The sequence below is a fragment of the Vicugna pacos genome, chromosome 12 (assembly GCF_048564905.1).
Source record: "Vicugna pacos chromosome 12, VicPac4, whole genome shotgun sequence".
Classification (NCBI taxonomy): Eukaryota; Metazoa; Chordata; class Mammalia; order Artiodactyla; family Camelidae; genus Vicugna; species Vicugna pacos.
In genome coordinates, this window is record NC_132998.1 from 31,127,308 (window position 1) to 31,154,774 (window position 27,467).

A 27,467-nucleotide genomic window follows, 5' to 3' on the forward strand; every position below is an offset into this window, starting at 1 on the left:
AAGTAAATACATCAGAAGTGGGGTTAAGAATCTGGGATCTTAAAAGCAACACTAAAAGAGAAGATATCTCCTTTTGGCTTCCTTTTAGTTTCATGGTTTCAGTAACACCCTGAATGGCAGGTATATTGGATGTCAGATGTAAAACATGTTTGATCAAACGGTGTCTTGAGATTAAGAACAATGTGAAGCAAAGTCAAGTACTTCCACAGGAAAAATTTAATTTGTCTTCCATGATAGTAGGAGGTATTGTGTTTGTTTAGCTTTTCTTCATATAGTTGTTTAGCATAAGGTACTTAAGACTTCTAAGAACTCACTCTTTGTGTTGGAGATGATCTATACTTTTAAAATTTTTTGTTTTCATTTAAATGCTATATAACTGGCTAAGTAAACCATAAATGTGCCACTTGCATAGTTCAGTAACAACGGCGATTTTACTCCTCTGTTGTTACTTCTTTAAGATCTAATAGAGAAAGGCAATGCAGTAAAAAAGCATGCAGTTAGGTTTTTTCCCTTTAGTCTTCTTTAATCATGAATCAGAATCATGAAGTAAGCCACTCAGGAACTCTCCCAGAAGACTACTGATGCCAACATGTCAATCCACGAAGCACTTGTATATCAGCGTTCCAGGTCCAGAACGCTAAGTTCAAATGCACAGAGCCTTGCTGTATACCAAAAAGGAAAGCTCAACACTAGCGGATGAGAGAATATAATGCCAGATACAGTACCTTCTTTACTGACTCGAATTACAGCCCAACATTGAAGTTCACTTTTTCCTTTGATGCTTTAAAAACTAAAGGTTTTTAACCTGCCAGAAGTTGCTGCACAGAAAAATGCATAGAAGATTTGGTTCTGTTTACCCACGCATATAAAAGACTATTCATTCTTTCATTCAAAAAATTTCTTAGAAGTGTGCACGCTATGTGTCAGGCACAGAGCTCTGAAATGACTGTACCTCAGTGAATAAAAGTGATGTGTCTTTCCGTCCATGTGGTAATAACAAAGCAAATGAAGAAATATAAAATGTGGGGGGTGCTATAAAGCATTGAACAGAGTTTGGAGATTGAGAGAATAGAGATGATGTACTTAGATGGAGTGATCAGGATCTAAAGCTGTATCCAAGCGTGTGATTTTGGGCAATTCACTTAATTCACGTTTTTCATCTGTAAATTAAAAGGATGGGAATAAAATGCACATTGATTGTTTACAGCAGTATGCTGAATTACGGCCCCCCAAAGTGACATAATGCCTGGAACAGGCAAATGTTACCTAACATGAGAAAAGGGATTTTGTAGGTGTCATTAAGTCAATGATCTTAAAATGGGGAGATTATCCACAATGACATAGGTGGGCCAATGTAACTGCGAGAGAGGAAGGAAGTTCAGAATCAGAGAGAGACACAGGAAGATGCTATGCTGTTGGCTTTGAAAATGGAGGATGGGGTTATGAGTCAAGGAAGGCAGATGGCCCCTGGAAGACAGAAAAGGCAAGACAGCAGATTCTCCACTGGAGCCTCTAGAAGGAACACAGTCTGCTGACACCTTGCTGACTTCTGATCCCCAGAACTGTGAAATAATAAACCTGTGTTGTTTTAAGTCACTAAGTGTGTCACCAAGGTAATTTGTTACAGCAGCAAAAGTTAACTCTTACACTTACTAGAGGTTTTTAGACTCTTGAGGCTACAAAGGAAAAACATCATGGTCTTTTCATACAGCCAGGGTTTAGGAGCATCTACATTGGGCCAGGCACTCAAGGAGAAGCACTAACACTTTTGAGGAAGTGAAGTATGTCGTGGGAGGTGACAAGGTCAGAGACAACTTCCCTGACCACCCTATTTGAAGAAGCTGCTCCTCACCTAATTATTCTCGACCTCTTCTCTCTGCTCATTTCCTTCACAGCATGAATCACTGTCTGTAATTACCTTATTTATTCAGTTGCTTACTTGTATGCTGGATGTCTACCCTATTACGATGTATTGGAGGAGAGGCCCTGTCTGTCTTGATTGGCATACGGAGGTCTGGGCATGGAGCAAGCCCTCAACACGTATTTGTTGAATGACAGAATGATGACCTTGAGGTGGTCACTGCCTAATGATGTGTGACAGCCCTCTTCTCCACCATTCTATGGCTCTGGGACCCCGCATATGTGCTTCTCTTAATGCAATTCTTATTCACAAGTCTGGAGCTCCACAGTCTCAAGCAGATACTGATTACATTTTTACGCAGATAGTGACTACAGTTATATTTGAACAATAGGCTAAAAATACTATTTTAACAACATCAGAAGACCTGCTTACTATTCCATACTCTACCACTTAGCTGTGTGAATCTGTGCTCCTGTGTTCTCACTGGTGAGACAGGTACAGAAAACTTCTGTCAGCATGGCTGGGAGGATGACGTGAGATAATGTACATGTTAGCAGGGTGGCTGACATACAGCAGATCCACAAGAAATGTTGGCTTGTTGATTTTAGAGTTTAGGACCTTAAGTTAGCATTTTAGCCTTATCAATACAAGAAAGCAGACAGAGGAAGCATTCCCAAGTTGGAATGTTTGTTCAGAGGGATGGAGTGGGATGAGACTGGGGAATAGGGGTAAGATGAGGAAGACACCAAGATTCTCGTCTAAATGACTGGCTCTCACTGGAGAGAAAATCCTGAATATCCATTCATTTATCCAGGAGAATTGCCCCTATATTTTGCTGATGATAGAAAATTACCAGGTCATCTTCCACCAGCATCACTTTCTGGTGTTGGTATAATCTGTTTGAGAAAGCCATCTACATCTGTGGTTCTCAAGTGGAACCAAATAGTCACCCTGAAGGCATCTGGTATGGTCTGGAGATACTGTTTTATCACCAGGGGCGCTGCTAATAGGATCCAGTGGGTTGAAGCCATGGATGCTGCTAAACACCCTACAATACACAGAACAACCCTTACTACAAACAGTACTCCAGCTCATCAGATCAGCAGTGCTGAGGTTGAGAAACTGTTTTATGTTCAAGGCCCAACTATTTGATTCCAGAGGGACCAGCTACCTTGGGGAAAGGGAGAGAAGCCCTTTGCTTTCTTTACTGCTGCCCATCAGAATTACTGTCTGGAAGTCAATATGGGACGGATGCCACCTGAGTGCTCAAGGGAAATTGTTATGTCATAGCAATCTGATTTTTGGAGAATGAGTGATATGAAGGCACCATTATCACCTGTCAGATTCTCACAAGCTTCAGCAGAGATTAGAAGATGCTGATGTGTCAGAAAATGTTCAGTTAAGCATGTGGTTAGTAAGAAGACTACAGAACATGTAAACACACCAGAGAAGACAGAAAAACCATGTTCCCTTCATCAATATTTCACCATTGTTACTAATAGACCAGCTGAAACTACAAGGTAGGGTTCTCAGGAACCAAGTACAATATCCTTTTTTAAATGGAGATACTGGGGATTGAACCCAGGACCTCATGCATGCTAAGTATGTGTTCTACCAGAGTTATACACTCCCCGCAAAGTACAATGTCCTTTGATGCAAACTTACATTTTCTTTAAGAAGAAAACAACTGCCAACTCTGAGGTAAGTCAATGTTTATAAATCTATTTATTCAACAAGTATTTATTGAGTATCTAGCCTGGCCAGACACTGTGCTGGGCTAGGAACTGCGGCTTAGGTACTGGACATGACAGGCAAGGCCTCTGCCCTCACAGAGCTCACTGTCCAGGCAAGGTGGGAGCAGGGCCTCTCCATCCATGGGCATGGACGCGACAAATGTGCTCTTCACCCAAACAAGGTTGCTTGTTAGTGAATCCCATCACCTCCTTTATACTTTTTTCTCAAATAAAAAAATGTTTGATAATTATCTGCCAGTAGAATTCTGCGATTAGGCTCATTAAATAAGAAGGAGCGCCAAATGTTCTGAGAGTCAATTAAGAATGTCAAGAGGCAGAGAGAATGCAGAAATTCCATGCAACCCAAGTATGGACCTGCATTGCATGCAGACTAGGGAAGGGCTGTGTGATCAGAGCTGTGCAGCTATGATGGGTCCTGGGAGGCAGATACCAGGCATTTGGGAAAGTAAGGGAGATACTCAAACAGTTCTCTTTTGCAAGAAGCAGGTACTCAGCCTAAAAACACCCAGAAACGGCACAGCAGGGACTCACATTTAACAAGCCAACAAGGGTCAAGAAACTGAAATTGCCTGGGAGACCAGAAAGCAGCTACAGACTCTGAGTAAAGCAACCAAATCAGCACAGGAAAGATATTTTCTCAGGGCTGGCTTGTTCCACTCTCCCAGGACGGAGAGGCAGAACAGAGAAGTCAGAGGGCAGGCAGCAGGGACATGCTGACACTTTATGCGATGGGAAGGCAAATTTACCACAGTAGGACTGAATCTACTTATCAAATATTTGCAATTATTTCAGTTATTCCTTCAGTGAACAGCATTTGGGATGTTAGCTATTACTCATTCTCTTGGGAAAAGAGACTGCAAATATACTGCAAGGCCTCAAACAAATGAATCGATTATCTTCAGCTATTTGTTCACTGAACCAACATTCAGTTTAGGTGCTGGAGGTATAAACACGACCAAGACATGAGTGGGAAGCTTTGTACTTCCAGACAAGAGGATAAAATCGAGGAATCAGTGCTATAAAGGCAATGGAAAAAACAAACAGCAAACGTTTATTTTAGACTATTTTAGAATCAGTCTAAAAGAAAATAAGAAATACCAAAAATCGAATAGTTTGACTCGCTGGTCTTTTTTTCTTTTTTTAATTCTCTATTTCACAAATGCAGTTGAATAACTCCACCTTGGCATTCTAGTAAAGGAGAACTTTAATCTCAGCATTTTCTGATATAGAGAAAATAAAGTGAAATTATAGGTCACTGAAGACGACATGAAAGGGCTGTGCAGTACAATCCAAGTCCCTATATTTATTCTCCCGTGTGCCAGTTCATTATGCTATTTTTGTCCCGAGTTCCAAATTATTACATCTAATGCTCAGAATTCTGAAGGTAATACATATTGACCTCAAAGCCTCATTAGCAAATGCAAAAAAGGATACCTTCAGGAATAATTTAGAGTCAAAAAAAAAAAAAAAAGACTGTTCATGTCTCAAGTTGAACACTTTACCTGGCTGTTTTACGTCTAGGGTCCCTTTTAGGTGAAGGCCCAAGACAGCTCCAAATTTGACACAAGGGCTAGTAAACAGGAGATGCTCAATGCCCATTTTAAAATAAATAAAAGTGAGTTGTAAGATTATATCAGTTAGAATAAGAAAAAAAAAAACAATTATCTCAGTGCTGTTGCTTGAAAGAATCGGTGTTCCTCGTGGATTCAGAGATTACATATGAAGGAAGAGGGAAGGGACTAGGCTTTATTCAGCGCCAACTGTGTGTGAAGGATTTTGAGGTCTGTTTTCTCCTTTCATCCTCAGAATACCTTATTCAACAGGTAGTATGAGAAAAAAACCAGGTTCAGAGATGCTAAGTATGGTCACACAGCTAGCAAGTGACAGAGATGAATTTCAGCCCAGTTCTGACTCCTAAATCCAGGCTATTTCTAGCCAGATCCCTGTTTCTGTGGAAGGCATTCTGTTCTTAAATCATGTTTGCCTTTCAAGAACAGGAAATCATTTAATGAGCAAACCATTATCTTGTCACAGTGTTAACATTTATCTGAATAAAGTTAGATGTTACATCTGTAGCCCGACAGGTCTGACACATTTTAAAATTTAACAAATAGATCAAATTTAAGTGCTTTTAAAAATTCAGGAAAACACACAGACTCAGCACAGCTTTGAGCACCTTAGGCTGGGATTCAAAAAAAAATCAAACCCTGCTTAGCATTTATATGACACTAGCAAGCCTGGGACTCTCCAGATGTTCATTACTCTTCAAATGAATCTGGTAACATCCCTAAGGCAGAGACTGCCAATAAGGAAAAGAAAAAAAAAAAGAGGGCCTAATTTAGAAAACTCAAAATAATGAAGTAATTGGAAAGGACATAAACGTTTCCTTAGTTGGCTTTATTCCTGTCTAATAGGCCAGTGGTTTCCAAAGTGTGTTCCCTGGAACCCCAGGATCCCTTTGAGGGACTTCAGGGGCCATGGAGGGAGCAAACAGAAACTGAGTGGGCACAGCCCTACACCTTTTAGCCCCACCTACTCCCAATAGCTCAGTTACCTGTTTTTTATATGGCGATTATATGCAAAAATATATCTGGGGACAAAACAACACATTCCACTGCTTTAAAAAGTCTGGAAATACCCGCTAGCATGTTATGGCAACAATTAAATGGGTATAGTAACATCTCCCCCCAAAAAAACACTCAGGTAAGAAAGCTGGGGTTCTAATGGTTACTGATCCGGGAGCAGGCACTTTTTTTTTTCTGCCATGGAAAGTCTACTTGAAATACTTTGAGATTTAAAATGTCTTTGAAAAAAAAGTCATGAGATTTTTTTTAAAAATGTGTAGTTATTTTAAAATATAATTCCATGGTTCCTGGCTCGGTAATGATGCTGTTTATAAAACAGGGCACAGACAATGGCAGGGGGTGCCCACAGTCTCCTCTGTGGCGGGGCCAAGATCATTAACTTGTTCCTGGGACAGCACATTTCTTGCGAAGAGCTTCTCTGCTAACTACTGTATTCTAAAGAAAAGACAGACACCTTGGTCACTTTGATAATAGTGCAGAGAACGAAGACACCACTCACAACCCTGGGCATGAGATCTAGAGAACTATGTACCTAATTCAGAACTTGCTCAACAGCCTTGGTTCCCTTTCCACAGCTAGAAATGAGGTCAGTGATGCTCTGCATTAAGGATCCTCCTTGTCTACTGACCGTAATCACTCCTTCTTTGGAAAGAGAATGAGCTTTGGATTTAGACAAGCCTGGGTTCAAACACTAGTCCTTCTACTCACTGCCTGTTAGATTGGGTTAGTTAACTTATTCAAGCTTTAATTTCTTTCTCTTTTAAGTGCGGATATACAATTTACCACAGAGGACTGTTGAGGGGAATAAAGACAAGGTGGCAGGCAACAGAGACACAGCACTTACCGTGTGCCAGGCACTACGTACACGCTTTACATAGACTGAGTATGATTATCTCCCTTTCACAGATGTGGAAATTAAGACAAAGAGATTTTAAGACTAGGTAATCAACCAATGTCACACCCTCCCCCTCCCCCATCTCCCCCTTTCAAACAGCATGGCCATACAAATTACAAATAAAATTGGAAATCAGGGCTCAAAACACTGGATTCGAAATGACTCACTGAATGTCACTGAGAAATGACTCAGTCTCCTCACCCACAGGAGCACAGAGCCCCACCAATGTGGGAACAGCTACAGATTACACGGGCATGGGTCAGACGGTGGGGTAACAAAGACCCAATAATCCTTCCAAACTCCCTGTTCTCATTTCAAGCACTTTGCTCTCTTTCCTTCCATAGCCCATTAGAACCTAATGGACTAGAACACTAATAAATTCTGCCAGGGTCTGCATCTGCGAAATCAACTACCCCATTCACAGAGGACAATTTCAGTCATTGCTGACATTTCCACTCCTCTACCTCGTATATCACGAACCATACAATGGTTCCAGAGGTTTTGTAAACAGCAGAACATTTGAAGAACCTATTCAGGTCTCCAAGCTGCACTGGCTATTGCTGGCTGCTGCCTTTGTGAGTCTACAGTGGAATTCATTCACGTGCTCACTAACAAAACACACTGAACAGCTACTACATGCTGTACTGTGCTCAGGGTACTAGGTACACAGCAAGGAAACAGGAAGATGAGACTGCCACCATCCCAGAGCCTCCAAAGTTCCCTGAATGCTGCAGGGGTCTAACCCTTCCTCAGGTGGGGGGATCTCAGCCATGGCTAGGCAGTCCCCCAGGCACACGACACAGCTGTTGTTTTCTTCCCATCCACAGCCACCCACAAGAAGCCACGCTGCCACTGCAGGACATGCTAAGGGAGGTGGTCTTAAGAAATTCCTCCTGTATCTCTCTCTTCTCCTACTCAAGCATCCAGTACTCGGAAGCTCAGACTTTCAGAAAACAAAAGCCAGGAACTTTGGACAACACAAATCTCTGCTGAATCAAAGGGGTGTTCAAGGGACTTGGCTGCTATCTTGGGATGGAGAATGAAGGGTGAGAATAGAAAGGGAGGGAAAAATATCAAGAAACACACACACACACACACACATAAGTACCCTCTTACACTGCCATACATAAATGTTTTTTTCCTAGAAAGCAACCAAGCAGCTTTCATTTTGAACTTCAAAAAACTGTGATCTGTGAACTTTTAATTTTTCCTGAATTGAACTGTGCAGCAAAACGTTCACCACCGCTTTAAAGTATTAGGCCTAGCTCAGTGCCTGGAATATGACAGATGAGATGGAGAGATAAGCTGTACATGTGATTTGGGGGAAGCTGAGAAACAACTTATGGATGGCTAGCCACTCTGAGACATCTTTTAAACAGATAAAGCTATACTTAGGGCACAAGCAATACAGGAAAAAAAATTATTTTACAGTGTAGGATAAGGTGGAAGAATTCTTGCATCAGGATGAAACAACACAAGGATAAAACTGTAAAATTCCTAAGTAGTTCCTTTTTCCTATCATTTTAATTTCACTTTTTATTTATCAGAACAAGGGCTGACATATGATTAATATGTTGTAGAGTCAATATTTCATTATAATTAAATGTTGATTCTATCACATATTAATTATATAGCCTGGGGAGATATATTCAGTTTTTCCACCTTTAAACTGGGGAAACTAATATTTACTATTACTTATGGTTCTTTTAGTATTGAAAAGAGATAGTTAGGGAGAGCACTTTTATAGCAGCTACTAAGACATTCAAGAAATGTGTGAAACACACACTCTTCTAAGCCCAATCTTGAAGGTCATACAAATATGTCCGCAGAATTGTAGGAAATAGAGAAATCTTTCCATCAGCCTGCTAATCTCAAAAGTGTAGAAAACAAGGAGTTTTACTGATGTTCAAATCTTGTATTTCTTATATTTTTTATATGCTGGCCTCTCAAAGCTTTCTATAAACAATAATCTAAGGTGCAGTCCCTTGAAGAACCAACTATGTGTTTTTATACTTAGAAATTTCACTGAACTGGTTAAACATCTGAATCACATTCGCAACCTAGTTAGAGACTGAAGGTGGATAAATGGTCCAAATCTTTCTTACCAGAGATGACCCAGATTGCGTGGGCAGCTTCCCAAACCGACTTAGCATAAAACTTGTTTTTTAACAAGAAAATAAATAGATTCATTGTAAGACATTAGACAATTCTTAAACCTATTAAAAAACTTGATTTGCATTTTAAAATGAAGTATTTCCTTTTTTTATTTTTAAATGTAAATATTAAGTGTACACAAACATATTCTTCTACTTGTTCAAAGAGATCACCATGCTAAATTATAGAACAGTTTTCATAAACAAAATGTGTTTTAATAAGATCTCATGAGAAAAATTACTATAAAAGTAGTCTTATAAACATTCAGTTCATTCTGAGAGCTTGTTTGGAGGTTCTAGTCAGGGAGCACAGCTACTTGTATACCCTTGACCGAGAAGAACGGTCCTCCTCTGTCCAGGATGGTCGTCCTCTTCGACCGAGCGCACAGCTTTGGGAGCGGTGAGGAAGGGGACACCTGCCTAGCCAGCCAGATCAGCTGAATCAACCCTGGCAATCAATGGGGTGACAGATGTCACAGCCAGATCGCCCTCACATCCACATTTAGTTCATTTTGATTTAAGTTCTTTCAGCCCTAAAACATTAAGTTCACTTGCACAGAAGCCAACCTTTATCATTTATTTTTTAAAAAGTCCTTTCAGCATAATCTATCATCTTTTAAATCAAATGAAGTAATTACATAATTTTATAACTTTCCATGAAAAGTTATTTTCTTTCCAATGTCTATTAATTTGATTTTGGTCTCCTGGGGAAATTTTTTCTCTTTTATTGGGCCTCTTATATTCTTCATTAAAAATATTTCTCTCCAAAGTAGCCTCATTTCCTTCAATTCTAGGATCCTTCACCTCCGTGTTTAAACCCTATATTGGGCACATTCATTGAGGAATGAAAGAAAGGGTAGGAGCCCCTCTATTCTACTCTGGTCTCTGCTATTTATCTTATTACACTGGTACTTAACTCCCCCCACCCTCTGCTGCCCTACTTGTAAAGTGAAGATATTATTTCATAAGGTCAGGAGGATAGTATAATGACAAAAGGAGATAACTAGTACATAAATGCTTAAAATTGTTCGTAAGAAAATACAGAAATATAGATATATATAATTTAGAAATAGACTTCATCGTACATAAATGCAATGTCACAAAACTGAAAGTAGCAAAAATTGCAGTGGTTCTTTACGCAATGCTCTTCAGATCTAAACCCTTCAAATCCAATGTTACATTTGATATTAAAAGAGTGTCATTATCTAGAATTACAGCTCTGATAGCGAAACACAAATGTTAATGACTTACACGTCACCCATCCTCAGTGCTGAATCTATAACTTGAGCAAATACACTGATTCTTACAAAGTTCTTAGTGAAAACTATAAAATACAAAGTAGTGGAAGAAGAGTAAACCTTGATTAATCAAAATGCTTAGAAGAGAGAGATTTTCTTCTCGGTCACAGCCCAGCATTGATGACTCCCAGCTACCTGTGCTGGAGAATTTCTGATTTCAACCTACTGCATCAACATTTACTTCTTACTACTCATATTTGAGCAAAGGAATAGTTTTCTGGTTTCTTAAAGATTTTTTTTTTGATTATGACTAATCAAGGAATCTAAAAAGTTATAATGCCCAGGTAATTTACTAAATAATATAGCACACCAAATACACAGAATTCATAAGTTCTCCACAGTTTCCCGACTAGGCTTCTCCAAAGACCCCAATCCTATGTGGTTCAGTTTCACAAATTTAACCAGCATTTCACTAACCATCTCTTCTGGTCTCAAAATGATTTTACACGGCATCTCTTTTAAGACATTTTTTTTTAAAGCTTGGCCTCTAAGGTTTCTAGTTTTATCACCCCTCCCAAGTATTATAATAGTTTTTCCTTTCATGGCAAATTTAAAATTTGAGTGAAACTTACTTTCTTGTATTGCATTAAGAATCTCTGAAAAGTCCACATCACTCTTTGGGCCGTCAGGTAGTATTTGCATATCCAGCTGGTAGCCTTGCAAATCCACTCCTCCTTCTAGAGAAATGAAAGATATTCATGGAGTTTGCACTGGTTATCAGAGAGTCCAGCACTAGGGTCCCAAGGAGAAGCAATGTCAAAATCTAAAATGAAAAGCCAGCTGGTTTGCCAATGATCCTCCTTCTTGGACAAATGACTTTTAAAAAATGAGGAACATTACCAGCCATTTGCCTCTTATGGGACCAAAAAGGTTTAACTGTATTTCCAATGCAAAAATAAGGCAATTACTTTATTTAAATACCACATACTTCACAGTTTTTATGATTTCCTAGTGAAGAACAGAACATGTTAGTTTCCACCCAAGGACATTTAAAATTACTCTCAGCTTCCACATGGCTAAAATGTGACATACACAAACACTTTATGAAACCATCTTCCTTAAAATGGTAATAATTTATTCTAAGGGAAGGATTTAGTATTCCTGATATCACAAAAAAGAGGTATCAATTTTTCATGGTTGGACTTCCTTGCTATATCACTTATATTTTTATTTATTTTATGAAGTAATGAATGCTCTTGTCCTAGGTTTGCCTGATGTATTTTTGGTGTGTTCTAAAGAAAGAGGGGTTTTTATGCTGTTCCACGCACCTACAGAACATCTAAGGAAGTCAAAGAAACCAAGGTATCAAAAAGTAGCTTTATCATTAACAGTAATAAATTTCTAAATACATCTTAAAATACTCAGTAAGAACACCTCCAATTTGATGAGCCTAAAAGGGCTAAAAGCCAGTGCTAAAGTAAAGAGAGCCTGATGAATAGAATGGGGCATGCTCTAGCTGCCAATGTTTTTGGAGAAATAATTCTTTTGTAAGCCCAGGAATCATTCTTAGCCCTGAATAAAATTTCAGTTACATCCCTAAAACTCAAGAATAAGATAGTTTCTATCCTACAAGAAAACTCATTCTGGGAGGGAAACGGACACAAGTAACTGTAACAGAAGGTGAGCGTTAGGAGGGCAGGAACTTCTGCCTGCCTGCCATAACCCATCTCTTAGAACAGTGCCTGGCATAGACTAGGCCCTCAACAAAAGCAGATGGAGCGAACTAATGATGCTATGAGGTGCTTCTGAAACAAAGGCAGTAGAGCGACAAGTAAAGCTGTGAGCTCAGATGCCGGAGGTAGACAAACCGGCATTCAAATTCTTATTAGAGGACATGGAGCCTCTCTAGGTCTCAGTTTCCTCATCTAGAAAATAGGGGTGATAATAACAGTCTCACAGAGCAGCCATAAGGACCAAATGAGATAATGCGTGAAAGCTCTTAGCTGTCACACAGCACTCAGTAAATGGAAGCCATTACTGTTATCACCATAATAATTTATTAAAGCAACACTGGTATTGATAATAGAAACCATCTAGCTATTGAAGAGTGAGAAGGAATCCGTAAGTCAACTATCTGGGACCAGCATGCACTGAAGAGACAGTCAAGCACTGCAGACCAGTAGTGAAGTTTTAAATATATACATGCAGTTGCCTCATTGCAAAAGTCTGAAGTTATCTATGACACTAAGCTTCTCAATGGGACAGAATAAAGATGTGTTCCTGCTGGTGCAGAATTAAAATGGGCTATTTCCTCCCCTCGCCCAGCCCAGCCCCATAACCAGCTACCTTGAAGGGGTAGGGAAAAGCTCTGATGCTTTTTGACTTCTGCTGAGGCTAGTAACCTTTATTGTGTTCAACAAGCAAAGACTCAAAGACCTCATAATGACATCAACAGGAAAAAGAAAAGAAAGAATATTCGATACCACCCATCGGCCAGGTTCTGTGCTATGTACTTCATTATTTCATTTTGTCTTTACTCTAACCCTGAAAAGGAGGTGCAGCAAGGAGGAATTTGCCCAAAAAAAGTTACTAAGTTGTAAAGATGTAATGCCAATCCATGATCTTAACTAGTCTTTAATACCACTCATATTGAAGCAGTCATGAATACAGGTTGCTAGAAATAAGAACATTTACAAACAGTCTGGGACTTCAGACCAGGACAAAATTACAAAAACTAAAAAGCAAATGACTTCTTAAACAGACCAATAAATAGAAGCCCAACTTATCTTCTTGTTGTTTGTCATAGGAGTTCATAAATTCATGTAGAAGTAGTTATGACTACTAAACTACAGTCTTTAATAACTAGAATTCCACATATTTTCATAATTTTTTTGTTAGAGAATAAAAGAAATTTTCACATATTGAGGTATGGGAAAGTCATTCTGGCTTATAAATGTGTTAACTTGAATTTTATGCTAACTAGAACAGCCTGTTTGTGGCCTATCAAACATACATCGTTCATCTGCTTAATAATTAAAGAAAAGGGCACACTGACCAGAAGTAAAGAACGTCCATGTTAAAAATAAAGATTAAATGCATCCCTTCCGGAGATGCTAACGCTGATCCTCCTTCGATGACGAGGATCCCTTCAGTTGCCAAGGCCATACTGACTCGCTGTGTACTTACTGATCTGGTTTTTTTTTTTTTTTTAAACCTTGAAGGACTATATCCCTGACACATTTAATGTTCTTTGATCTGACAAGACATAAAGCTGTGTTGAAAACCATGCTTCTCAGGAGCAGTTTCCCAGAGTTACCTGAGAGTCTGTCTTCCAGGCTATAGTCAAAAAAAGCAACATAAAGGAGGCATTCAGGTCATTAAATTCCATCTTTAAGGAATATTTAATGACATAGGTAATGAGAATGGATACAAGGATACAGGTAAATATAGAAATATGTCTCAAGAATATTTAAAAAACACACTTTTTTAATATGACTAGAAAAGGAGACAGGAAGGAACTACTCCAATGGGTATAGAACTTCTCTCAACTGTGAAATAATAGGTATTATTTTTTATTCCTTGTATTTTCTGTTTTTCACAACAAGCATAAAATATTTTAATAATTTTAAAGTCATTTAAAAATTCAGACTGTAGCAGTAGAGGATATTAAATATTCAGAGCTCAGGATTCAAGACTTAAAGATTATAGATGTTAAACAAATAAGGAACTAATTTAATAAAAAGATTTTCTAAATTAAATTCTTAACATGTATAAGTCAAATAGCTCTAAATTGCAAGATGCAACATTATCTTCATAATAAACATTAAGATTACATTTAGAATCACTAAAATATAAGGCATTTTTCTACCTCTCCTGCAGAAAAAAAGAGAAAATACACTTTTAGAGAGTAGAATACAATGGTCTGGAACTTCCGGCAGTGTCATTCATTAAAGTCTAAGATGACAAAGTAGAGGATGCTGTAAACAAGGACTTTTGTAAACTTTCCTAAACAGTAAGTGAATACTGTGTAAGGACATTTTCAAATAAATCCTTCAAGGTGATAATCTTCACCTTTATCACATATTGTCCAAGGGAAACAGACTAAATCACATCAATATTCGAAAACTTGTGTGTCTATTTTGGGCTTTTGGTATCTACTTGTTTATTGCTAGTCCTATAGTGTTAGTGTCATTTCTAAAAAGTTGAATATCAGAGTTCTTCCTATAGTCACGAATGTCTTTAACCTTGAATCAAAACTCAAAGCTCTAAAAAAATTAGGCAACAGGGTGAAGGTTTCATGGTTTCAGACTGAAGGGCCTCAGTAATTGACACGCAACTAAGTTCAATCCCAAAGAAACTAGCTACATTATACAGGGAAGTTAAGCAAATTACATTATAGAGGGAAGCTAAAAAGATTCCCAAAGATGTGCAGAACCTACTGAACAATTTTTAAAAATAAAAAACAGCTACAAAATTCATGTGATCTCCAAATTTGCCTTTAGCTTTTCTCACACTTGACTGATAGAAGTGATTACATTCAGATCTTAATTCTGATTTGTAGTATGAGTAAAGTCAAAAGTAATTACAATAAAAAGTAACTTTGATAACAGCACTTGCATTTAATAAAACATCTTTGCTGAGCAAACATTTAAAATATTCATTTTGAATTTGTGTCTAGCTTATGGGAATTTTACCTAAATGTTTATATGCAAAAGGAATGAAAAAAAACCCCCAAAACAAACAAAAAAACCCAAAACCAAACAAACCCAAACTTCAAAAATGAGTTTCTTGATTGGTAAATACATCCATGTCTCTTCCATCCCATCTACGTCTACAGAAATCCCTTTCTATTCTTTAGGTCCATCCTAAGTGCTCTGCTTAAAGCATTTCTTGATCCTAACAAGTAAATATAATTTTCTACCCACTGAGCCCTTATAGCTATCTATACTTTATCTTTTCTACAGTACATTTTCCACAAAATAAAATAGGTAAAGTATCTAGCACAGTATGGAGTAGACACTGAGCCCCTATTTATCTCCATCTGGATTTCCTCCTCACAATGAGAAAGGAAAATGGAGAAATTACAACCAACACCACAGAAACACACACACACACACACACAAACAAGAAAATACTCTGAACAACTATATGTCAACATATTGGACAATCTACAGGAAATGGACAAGTTTCTAGAAACATACAGTCCACCAAAACTGAATCAAGAAGAAATGGATCATTTGAACAGACTGATCACTAGAAGTGAACTTGAATCAGCAGCAAAAAACAAACAAACAAACAAACACCTCCCTGCAAAGATCCAGGACCAAATGGCTTCACTGGAGAATTCTACCAAACATACAAAGACTTCATATCAATCCTTCTCCAACTTTTCCAAATGACTGAAGAGGATGGAATACTTCCAAACTCATTTTATGAAGCCACTATCACCCTGACACCAAAACCAGACAAAGACATTAACAAAAAAGAAAATTACAAGTCAGTATCATTGATGAACATAGATGCAAAAATCCTCAACAAAATATTAGCAAACAGAATCCAGCAACACATTAAAAGGATCATATACTATGATCAAGCTGAATTCATCCTCAGGGACACAAGGATGGTTCAACATATAGAAATCATTCTATGTGACACACCACATCAACAAAAGAAAGGACAAAAATCACAAGATCATCTCAATAGATGCAGAAAAAGCATTTGATAAAATTCAACATCCATTTATGATAAAAAATTCTTAACAAAGTGAGTACAGAGGGAACATATCTCAACATATTGAAAAGCAATTTATGACAAATCCACAGTCAACATGAAATACTCAATGGTGAAAAGCCAAAGGCCTTCTTGATAAAATCTGGAAAAAGACAAGGATGTACACTCCCACCACTTCTGTTCAACACAGTATTGGAAATACTAACCATAGCAATCAGACAAGAAATAAAAGGGATCCAAGTTGGAGGAGAAGAGGTAAAATTGTCACTATATGCAGATAACATGATACTATATCCAGAAAATCCTAAAGGCCTCACACAAAAGCTAATAAAAGAACTCAGCAAGGTAGCAGAATACAAGATTATATACAGAAATCTGTTGCATTTCTTTACACTAACAATGAAACATGAAAGGAAGGAAAGAAGGAAAGAAAGGAAAGAAAGGAAAGGAAGGAAGGAAAGGAAGGAAAGGAAGGGAAGGAAGGAAAGGAAGGAAAGGAAGGAAGAAAGGAAGAAAGAAAGAAAGAAAGAAAGAGAAAGGAAAAGAAAAGAAAAGGGAGAAAGGCAGGCAGGCAGGCAGGCTCAACAGTGGCTAACTCTACTACCCCTTTTCCAACCCCAGTACAACTACTTTTAAGAATTTTGGTTTTTACTTCTTTTGGATCCCTCCATGTGTGTATCTCATTGTTCTTGATCAATTTTATACAGTTGACCCTTAAACAACTCACATTTGAACTACACAGGTCCACTTATATGAAAATATTTTTCAATAGTATACACTACAGCATTAAACAGTCCATGGTTAGTTGAATCTGAAGATACAGACAAACCTCGAATTGGGAGGACCAACTATAAATTATACACACATTAACTGCCCCCCCTCATTGTTAAGGGTTAACTGTATGTAGTTTCTATTATGATTCAAGACAACGTAACTTGTATTACTGCCTCTCCCCCTTGCTCCCCACTCACCCATCAAATCACTCTTATTAGTTATTGTATTATATTGCCTTAGTTTAGTGACTTTAAATTACTTAAAATTCAATTTTTTGTTCAGTCAAATTCAGATGATCCTACATTTTCAAATTAACCCAAAATGGTATACAAAGCACATTTTGACAATGTACTGATCTGGATTTAAATTCCATTTTTATGAGTTCCTGAGCCATTATATAATGAACTTCTTTTTCCTCATTTATAAAATGAAGAACAAAATTTTCTGAGCTCCATTCAAAATTACAGACAATTATTTACATACATAGACAATTGTATGAAAATAATTTACATATATGTAAATAATTTAGTTCATAGTGTTACATCATCATGATTCACTAAAAACTTTAAATAGTATACTCCTTCTCTGTAAAATGAGGGCAAATTCCAAGTTTAGGACCTACGCTAAATAAAAACAATTCAGTTTTTAAAAGTTCTGTAATTTGGACTTGGAATAGTTCCTCCATATTGAAATAGAAATAAAAGAAAGTATGATAAATCAAATCTTAGCTTCCCCATGAAACACAAAAGATGAAGGACTCTGTAAAGTTAGCTTAAAGGGACAAATGGTATTTTCTTGACTTTCTCATAGTAAATGATGCTTGAGCTGAAGTCTACATTCTAGTTATATTCTGCAAATAAAAATTGGTAATTCCTGTCTGGAGAGGTATATTCAACACAAATCCTCAAATGCAGCGTTTTGTTTGTTTGTTTGTTTTTACAGAATAGAGAGTAGTGATATTTTAACCCTTGATAAATATCTAAAATGAATCTCCACATGTAACAGTTTTGAACTTAATAAGCTGCATAAACACCATTTTGAAATTGGCAGTTTGTTTTCAACTCCCTGTGAGTGAATTCAGCGTTTCTACGACAGTGTTAAGATGGAGAAGGATATTAAGAAGAGAGGGGGGTACATTTTGTCTTCTTTACACTGTATCAGCCAGTGTCCACGATAAATCTTTTAAGAAGAAAGCAAGGAAAGGAATCCAATTCTTCTGGAGGATCCGAAGCTGGAAACCCGAGATTTACATACGGGCTATTCCACTGTTGCTGAAAAAGCTCTCCATCTCTGTTTCTTAACTTCATTTACAGTGCCGCCGACATCTGTTTAGTGTACAATAGGCTACAAAGACTTCACAACAGAGGACGCTTCTTAAGTGCTATTGTAAAAAGACACACAAACACTCCTTTATATTAGTGCTGCATAACCATAAATCTAGTGATATTGCAAGATTATTCTTTCACAGGAGAAGGCTCAGCTTTCTATTAGTAGGAATACATAGATTGATTCACCCACACCCGTCACTGCACAAGCTAAAGGTGTGTCTTCAAATGATTAACACTGAGTAGTTCCAAGGTCCCAATTCTGGATTGGGGCCTGACTGGAGAACCACATCTGGCTAATAGCGGACGGATGTTTCTCAGGTCTGAAATAGAAATAATAATCCCGCTGCTTCAGCCAATAATGGCTGACCTTCAACAAAATTGCTGTCATGTTTCCCAGGACTGGCAAGACAGCGATCTCTTAAGTTGTAAAGAATGCCTGCACTAAGAGCTCCAAGGAGGGCCTGGAAATCAGAGCTGCAGAGCTCGAAATGGCAGGAAGGATTTGTGCGGCAGTGTAGGCAGGGCTCCACGGGGGTCCTCCAACCTCCTAGATGCTGAGGTCTGTTGCTGTGACAACAGGGACTCTTGCAGAAGAAGGGAAGAGAGAAGCTCAGATTAGGAGGGGTTACAGAATAGAAACGATGAGAGTTTCTGCATCACTATCATGTTGTTTACTCTCTTAACATGCCTGATAAATCTACAGAAGGGCTTGAGATGAATGTATGAAAGAGAATAGCCTTGCAAGACAATAAACCTCATGACAGCCAGGGCTCTGCCCATGTTGTGCCCCAGCCTCTCAACCTGTAACTCAAGGAATTAAGTAAGCAGAATAGAAGCTTACTATTAACTGACTATCCACCACGGTTAAGAACTCGGGTTAGGATTTGGGCTGAGGCTACTAGTTATAGTTGTATGATCTTGAGCTAAATAACTACTTAAATCTCTAAAGGCTTCTTAAATATAAAATTATTTGAAATAGCCTTGAGCTGAAGATCCAGATTTCAACTCCATAAAACCTAATACTCTTTCCAGAAATAGTTTTCTTTGTAGATTTTCTTCCTTCATTTTGTATGTCCAAATGGTTCTGAAAAGATTCTTCAGAAAATTCTCTCTAAATGCGTCATATAGGTCAAAATATGTGCCTATGTCCCTCATGCAAATTTCTAACGGAAGAATTTCGCATGTATTTTTAGAAAACACAATTTTGTTACTCAGCAAATGATAGCAAGGAGCAGATACCAATGCTCACATTTGCCAAGGCTCAAAATAGCTTGTTTTCCTAAGTACTCCCTACTTACTAAACTCACATCACACAATGGAAAAAAAAAAAAACCACTGAAGAGGAAGAGGTTCAAATGAAGAATGATTACTGTTATTTCTAAACCCTAGTTTAGAAAGACACCACACTCCCCTTCTCTGCAGTGAGAAATAAAACAGAGGTCCAAAGTAGCTCTTGTAGTTTTACTCCTACATATTTTCAAAGCCACGTGGAAGATCTTATCTTCCAGTAATACCAAAAATACATTTCACAAATAGAGAAACAAATATGTGATTTCATCCAAGCTCCAGATCTATTCAAGTAAGAGCAGCAAGATTCCTCGGGTTTCATAACGAAGTTTCAGGCACAATTCTCTAACAACGTCTGTTTCCAGAGAAGGAGATAAGAAAACACTAAAATTTCACACTCAACTATTTTCATCCTCAAGAAAAAAAAGAAAAATAAAAGGGTTCCGTTGGGGGTGGGGGTGGGGAACACTCATAAGAAACTGAAGACAGGTTTTTAGCTAGGGTCCATCAATGACTGATTTTGTACTTTTGGTGAAGCAATTTAATTACCTGAGCCACAGTGAAATAGGGGTAATTCCACCTTGCAGAGCGCTGTGAGGACTCAGGGAGATGGGGGAGAAATATGTGTGCAAGCCCTTTGGAGATAACAGAACATCATCTAATGTAAGGTGGAGGTATCACGGCTATTAACTGTTGTAAAGATTAGCCATGTATTTATTTTGTCTTAATTTTTTTTCCCTAAACAATGAGTTCAATCTTGACTCTCACCTTGGCAGAACTAGAGACAAATCAGGCAAGACACAAGTCTTTCTTGGTTGTCTTTCTTTTTTCCAAATCTCTCCTTAACTGCTCATGTCCTCTCCCTCTCCCCTCAGCCTCTGATACTGATGTTTAAGGGGTGAAACAGAATGTGAGAGGCACTTGCCGAGTTCAGTCTGTTCCCTAATTGGAGACGAGGCCTTGGCATGAGGGCCAGAAAGGAATCTTTTAAACTCAGGGAAAGAGGAATGAGTTTCATAACACTGGAACCAGAAAAAAGGAAGAAGAAAAAACAAGGAAACTAGCACAACATTGTAAATCAACTATACTTCAATCAAAAAAAAAAAAAAAGGTCTAATGCAGAGTAGAGCAAAAAAGAAGCGAAAAAGAGGAGTATCACTTATGTACGAAGAAATGATAGCCCAATAAGGTGACTATCTGCGTGTTCAATGGAATCCTTCTGGTCCCTTCTTCAGTATAGTTTTCTTATGTTAAGGTTTGAACTATCACATGGCTTTTAATTTAAATTTTCCAAGGCTTTGTTACACTAACTTGTTAGAAATAATGCCACCAAGTTGTTTGAAGAAGGTAGCGAAAGACTCAAACCACTCCCCTCACATACTGGCTGCATATTTTGGGGCAAGTTACCTAAATCTTCTCTGTGCCTTAGTTTCCCCAACCATAAAATAAGGATAGCAGCATGAGGATACTATGGGAATTAAATGAAATAATGAATGAAAATAGCTTAAGAGTTTTTGAAGTTGGGTATATGTTAGAGTACTTAATGGTAGGTTTAATTTTATTACTGTCAAACACTTAATACCCTCTGGAAAAGATACATGCACCCCAATGTTCATAGCAGTACTATTTATAATAGCCAAGACATGGAAATAACCAAAATGTCCATCGACAGATAACTGGATAAAGAAGCTGTGGTATATTTATACAATGGAATACTACTCAGCCATAAAAATAATAAAAGAATGCCTTGTGCAGCAACATGGATGGACCTAGAGATCATCATTCTAAGTGAAGTAAGCCAGAAAGAGAAAGAAAAATTCCACATGAGTGATATCATGTGGTATCTAAAAAAAAAAAAGAAAAAAGAAAGGAAAAAGAAGACACTAATGCACTTATCTACAAAACAGAAACAGACACAGACATAGTAAACAAATTTATGGTTACTGGAGGGGGAAAGGGCGTGGGAAGGCTTAAATTGGGAGTTCAAGATTTGCAAATATTAACTACTATATATAAAATATGTATTTTCTCCTGTATAGTACAGGGAAGTATATTCAATATCTTGTAACTTATAATGAAAAAGAATATGAAAATGAATGTATGTATGTATATGTATGACTCAAACATTATGCTGTACACAGGAAATTGATACATTGTAACTGATTATACATCCATTAAAAAAATACCCTCTGTATACAGACAGCACTATAGTCATTCTAGCTCATTGGAAACAATAAAATCCTAAAGTTTCTCACCTGAGAAATCAACTTCAAGAAAATATTTCCCAACATTTAAATACCACACCTACGTAAGGGAAAAATAATCATGCATAAAGAGGGAAAGGGCTATTTTTTTAAAGGGAAAGAAAAGGAATTATGTTAGAAATTGTCTTGGAAAAATAATGAAACCTATCAGCAAAACATCATTTTACAAACCCTAGAAGAGAATAAAAGACAAATTATGTGACCAATGGCATTTCTCTAGGAATATATGAGATATCAGATCAGATATCAGATAAAGGAAAAGCAACAGAAATGTTCTGGATTCCACAAAGCTTCTAATTCTATTTCATATGGCATAGTCATTCAATTGGGATAGTCTGATCTATATCCACTAAGCTTTACAGTTTCAGGTTCAAAAATTTGGAATCAATGCTTCAGTTCACTCCTCTCTTGACCCTTAAATTTCAGTTCTAAGTCTGATGCCATTTAAAACTTTTATTATTGACCTATAAAGATGAATAATATTCATTAATTATGAGGGGCAAAAAGATATGGTCAAAATGAAATCAATACACAAGAGAAACTTCTGAGACTATCAGAAGGGAAGAGAAACCACAAAAATACAAGATGCAGGTGAACAGCTCCTGTATCAGTACAGCCTAAGGAGAAACCGTCTTAATTGTGATTCTGGCACAAGTTAACTGGGAAGCCATTCCAGCTAGGGTACAAGTACTGAGCAAGACACAATTCTGAGACATACGCACTTTCAGGCTTTGGAATTTTGTCTATGACGATGCTGACAACAGAAATGATCATTGGCTATTGGCACCTTACTGTGCCAAGGATCGCATTCAGCATTTTACATGAATGAATTTATCCTTACAGTGCTATTAGGGTTGCTGGATGGATATGACACATGAAAATACAAGGTTCCCAGGTAATGTGAATTTCAAATAAACAACAAATTTTTTTATCATTAGTGTGCCCCATGTAATACTGTTGGGGAAAAACGTGTTACAGCTTGGCGTTACAGCTTGGCGTTACAGCTCAGTTGTGACAGCAACCTGGATCGGGGCGAGAGACCAAGTAGCACTCAGAGAGTTGGAGAACTCAGGTTTACTACGCCAGTGGGCCCAGAGCAGTTAACACTCCAAGCTCTGGACCCCGTCTGTAGGTTTTACACAGGCCTTTATAGGCTGCCAGTTTTACACTTTGCAACATCATATGCAAATAAGTATAACAGAAGTTGACCAACTAGGAACAAGCTTTGTAGGAACATACCAATCAGGAGTGAGAAATAACCAATCAGGAGTGAGCTCCATGCAAATGAAGTACTACAAATGGACCAATCAGAAGTTAGGGAAGTGGGCCAATCAGAAGTGAGAGTAATAACCGATCAGGAGTGAAGGAAATACCAATCAGAAACGAGCTCAGGGAACCAATAGAATTTTAGGGGTAAGTAAGCCATTTCAGAGGCAAAAAGTGAGATAGAGACTCTGGGCCAGGGAACCGGATGATGCTGGCACAAGAGTGGGGGCCCTGCTGGGTTTTTTATGGGGCTTCCCGCCTCAATATTTGGGACATACTTACACCAAAAGGTATCCGTTGTTTATCTAAATTTTAACTGTGAGTCATCTGGTAACCCTAACATTGTGAGTTAGGTACTAATATTCTCATTTTGCTGATGAGGAAACAGATTTTGAGAAATTGTCATTTTTCTAAGTTTGCATAGGTACTTGGTAACATATCTGGGTTTAAAACAGATATCTAACAACAAAGCTTACATTGATCAATAATACCACTATAATGCACTATTATTATGCTCTCTCCTATATCTGGATGGCCACCCCCCATCCTCTTCTTGATATCTTAGTTGACCTTCAAAGTCCAATTTGTAGACCATATGCCTTTTGAACCCTCCTTAAATCCTTTCCCTAGTAAGAATGCTCCCATAATTTTATTTATATCTCTGTTCCAGCCCTTAATACAATTTGACTTCTTTTACAGCAGGTTAAGTATAGATCACTGTAGTGGAAGTTCTTCCATATACATTTCCCTTTTCTAACACCACCTCTGTTTCCTTTTGGGGAAGGGTCTTTCCCTTACTGTGTGCAGCCTGTGTGGGAGGAGAAATCAAGGAATCTTATCCTCCTATTCTAAAAGCTGAAGGGAGAGACCTCCTGTCCTATCCTTTCTCTCATCACTCTCTACCCAACCAAGGGAAAGGCACATGGCCAACAGGATTTCTTCCAGGTCTTCAAAAACTTGAACCAAATGATTCATAACTAAAAGAGACCTAAGGTTCATTTATTCTGGATAGTCAAATAGTCCTTTCCTTAGTTTCTGTTCCTGTTCCAAGGCTTCTTCTCCAGGCTTTCTATCCATACACTTGAGATTTAAATTCCTTCTTTGCTTAGATTAATCAGTTTCAGTTATTTAAAAACCAAAGAACCTTGACTGAAGTTCATCTTCAACATGACTGTGAGCTCCCTAAAGTCCATGTGTAATTCAGTTCTATACCATTCCAGCCCCAATGTGGTACTTTCCAAGTCAGTACTTGTTAGTATACAGTAGGCACTCAGAAATGTTGGTAAACTTAAAGGGGGATAAAAGAACTGAAATTGTTCAGGGCTGATGACACAGAAGATCTACAAGACTTTCTTCCTCTTTCTTTTCATACTTAACAAGTCTGGGTTGGCTTTTAGGAAGCACTTTGGGAATAGGGATTATTCATTTTGTAAAAAGGAGATGGATGACTTAGTAGGCCTCCCTATGACTAAAATGTCCATGCTGCTTCTAAGATCTATGACTCACTCACTACAAGAAACTCAATTTGAGTGCTCTTCTATACTCTCCCAACAGAGAACTGTGATGCATTAGTACAAGCACACTAAAAATAAAAGGATGGAATCAAAGCCATATCTATCTTAAGAGGAGTTTTAAATACTTTAAAAAACAAGTTTCTAGCTGTAATTTGTTTAATTTTTCTTAATTATAATTCTGTGCTAAAGAATTGGTTTTATTTATATTTTCAACCAATAGCCAATGCAAGTAGTGTTCAAGAATCTATGATAAAATTATTATAGATTTTATACCATTAGAAATACCTTAATAACACTACGTTAAATTTTTAATGCATTAATATCAGTATAGGATGCCAGTTAAAGGCTGACTCTACTCTGCCTGGGTCAAACAAATAGAATATTCTATACAATTCTGGGCACTGTATTTCAAAGAGGCAATAATAAAATAAGACTTCTTCTAAGAGTATAGTGGGTAGGATGATAAAGAATCTGAAAACTATGTTGCTGAGGGAACCACTGAAGAAACTAGCAAATATTTCAGTTGACAAATAGCTCAAGATGAGTTTTTGAACAACTAAAAGATCACCATTTGAAAGAAGAATTAGATTTACTCTGTAAAACTTCCGAATGCAAACCTAAATCAGTGTGTAGAATAGATTTCAATCAACAGCAAATAATCAGCCTTTGATAAGGCTACCAAGTTCTGTGGGAGCACTGGGAAGTGGGAGGTCAGTTCTGGCCAGTGGGATCCAGAAAGGCTTTTGGAAGGAAGTGGAAGTTGGGTTACATTTTGAGGAAGGAGAAGGGCTAGACAGAGATTTATTGGACGTAGAAGCCTTCCAAAACGAGGGAAGAGCTAGAGCAATGGCAGAGAAGTGAGAGAGTAAAAGCCTACCTGAGAAATAATGAGAAGTTATGGACAGTTAAATTAGAACAAGGCAGGTTATGGAGTATAAAGGAAAATATGCCAGGAGAAACAGGGAGAGGTTAGACTGTAGAGGCTTTAAGACTGGGCTCACAAGGTTGTGCTCTCCTTTGGACAGCCACAAAGATTTTTTAGCAGAGGGGGAATATTAATCATCTTTGGAGGAGAACTTTGGGGTGTCTGGAAAAATAATTAAAGGAACTACTGAAGGCAATTCCCCACCATCCAAGACCCTTCCTCTGGACCTTCCAGAATTCTCTTCCCATCAGTCTTTTCTCAGATTGTTCTCTTCATCTTCTTTCTCTAATGGCTCTTCCCAGAGGTCACAGCTTCCCTGTGGTACCATTCTTCTCCCACAGCTCTGACACCAAAGGATCTGGAAGAGGGGTGTGTCTTCCTTGAGTCTTCATGCCACCTTCAGACTGTTGTTCTTCCCTCTTCCCTAAAACCCCCCAGCTTGAATCTCAGGTTGTCATCTTATATCACCTTCTATCCATCATCACTGCACCCACCTGCTGCCTCCCAGGATGCTCCCTCATTCCTTGATGAGGTTAACTCCTGGCTTATTGTCACTCTCCCAGCACTATCCAGTTCTTGACAATTTCAATACCTATGTGGACGATCCTTCCCAAACTCTGGCCCCTCAGTCCCTGAGAGTTTTTTTTCTCCAATGATCTTGCCCTTCATCAATTACAGTCACTAACTTCATAACCTAGCCTAGACCTTGTCATTTCTAGTCACAGCAATACTTTCTGCTCTCTCACAACCACCTCTTATCTTTTCAGCTCTTCCTCCCATAACCTAACCCTCCACACCCTTCCAACCCCTCTGGGACCACCAACCAAGTGATCCATCCTACTGACTTTCCACTGAAACTCACTCCCCTCTTTACCAAGCTTAAATCACATCAACTGTTATCATTCCTTCTAGTGCATCTTTGATTTTCTCTCTCTCTCTCTTTTCCAAATTCCTTGGCAAAATCACAATCTTGATGAAATATAACTCTACATATATTCTAGGTCTTTGCTCATGCAGGTAAACAAAGTTAAAGAAAAACATACAGCCATGGTAACCAGTCCTACTTTAATTTCGTGACTGTGAATCTCAAATAGTTCTTTAACGTGGGCCAGAAACCAGATTCCACTGTCTATACCATCATACCATCCTCTCAATCAATCTCACTCCTTTCTCACTCTCAGTTATGACCTTCCTTCCCACATTACAGATCAAAACTAAAACAGCGGGAAAAGAACTTCTTAGACCCTCATCACACTGCCAACATCCATGCCCTCTCCCTTCCCATCTGTTATCATAGATCAACTCTTCACGATTCTTCTGTGCATTGCTCTCATTCCTCTCACTGACGCTCACATCACGAATTCTCCCTGTCCCCAGTGCCATGAATTATCTGCTGGAGATTTGCTATTTTGAAAAGCAACTCTCTTGACCTCACTTCTCCCCTAGCTGCTGCCCTATTTCTTCACTACCCTTCACAGCAAAAGTGCTTTTAAAAAGTTGTCTATATTCTCAGTATGCAATTCATAGCCTTCCATTCTCTCTTAAACCCACTTTAATCAGGGTTTCATCCCCACATTTCCCCAAAACTGCTCTTATCAAAATCACCACCTATCTCCACTTGACTAAAATCAATGGCCAATTCTTATTCCTCATCTTACTTGACTTTCAGCAACACTTAACTTAGAGAACCACTCCTCTCTTCTTGATAAACTTTCTTTACTTAACTTCCAAGACACACAATTTCTGGTTTTTCTCTACCTTTACTGGTCATTCTTTCTTGGCCTTCTTTGCTGGTGGTCCATGTTCTGACCTGTGTGAGATTTCAGCCCTGATCCTCTCTCCCCCTTCTGCCTCTATACTTCTTTCTTTGGTCATTTCTTTCCACATCATGGC

General features: G+C 38.2%; 1 protein-coding gene across 1 annotated transcript in view; it reads right to left on the reverse strand.

The window, feature by feature from the left end:
- The window catches only part of ANO4 (anoctamin 4), a 308,805-nt gene that overhangs the window by 153,283 nt on the left and 128,055 nt on the right, over positions 1–27,467 (reverse strand). The window contains exon 3 of the mRNA XM_072973171.1: positions 11,119–11,223. Within this exon, the coding sequence (XP_072829272.1) occupies positions 11,119–11,223 (105 nt within the window). The remainder of the gene's footprint in view (positions 1–11,118; positions 11,224–27,467) is intronic.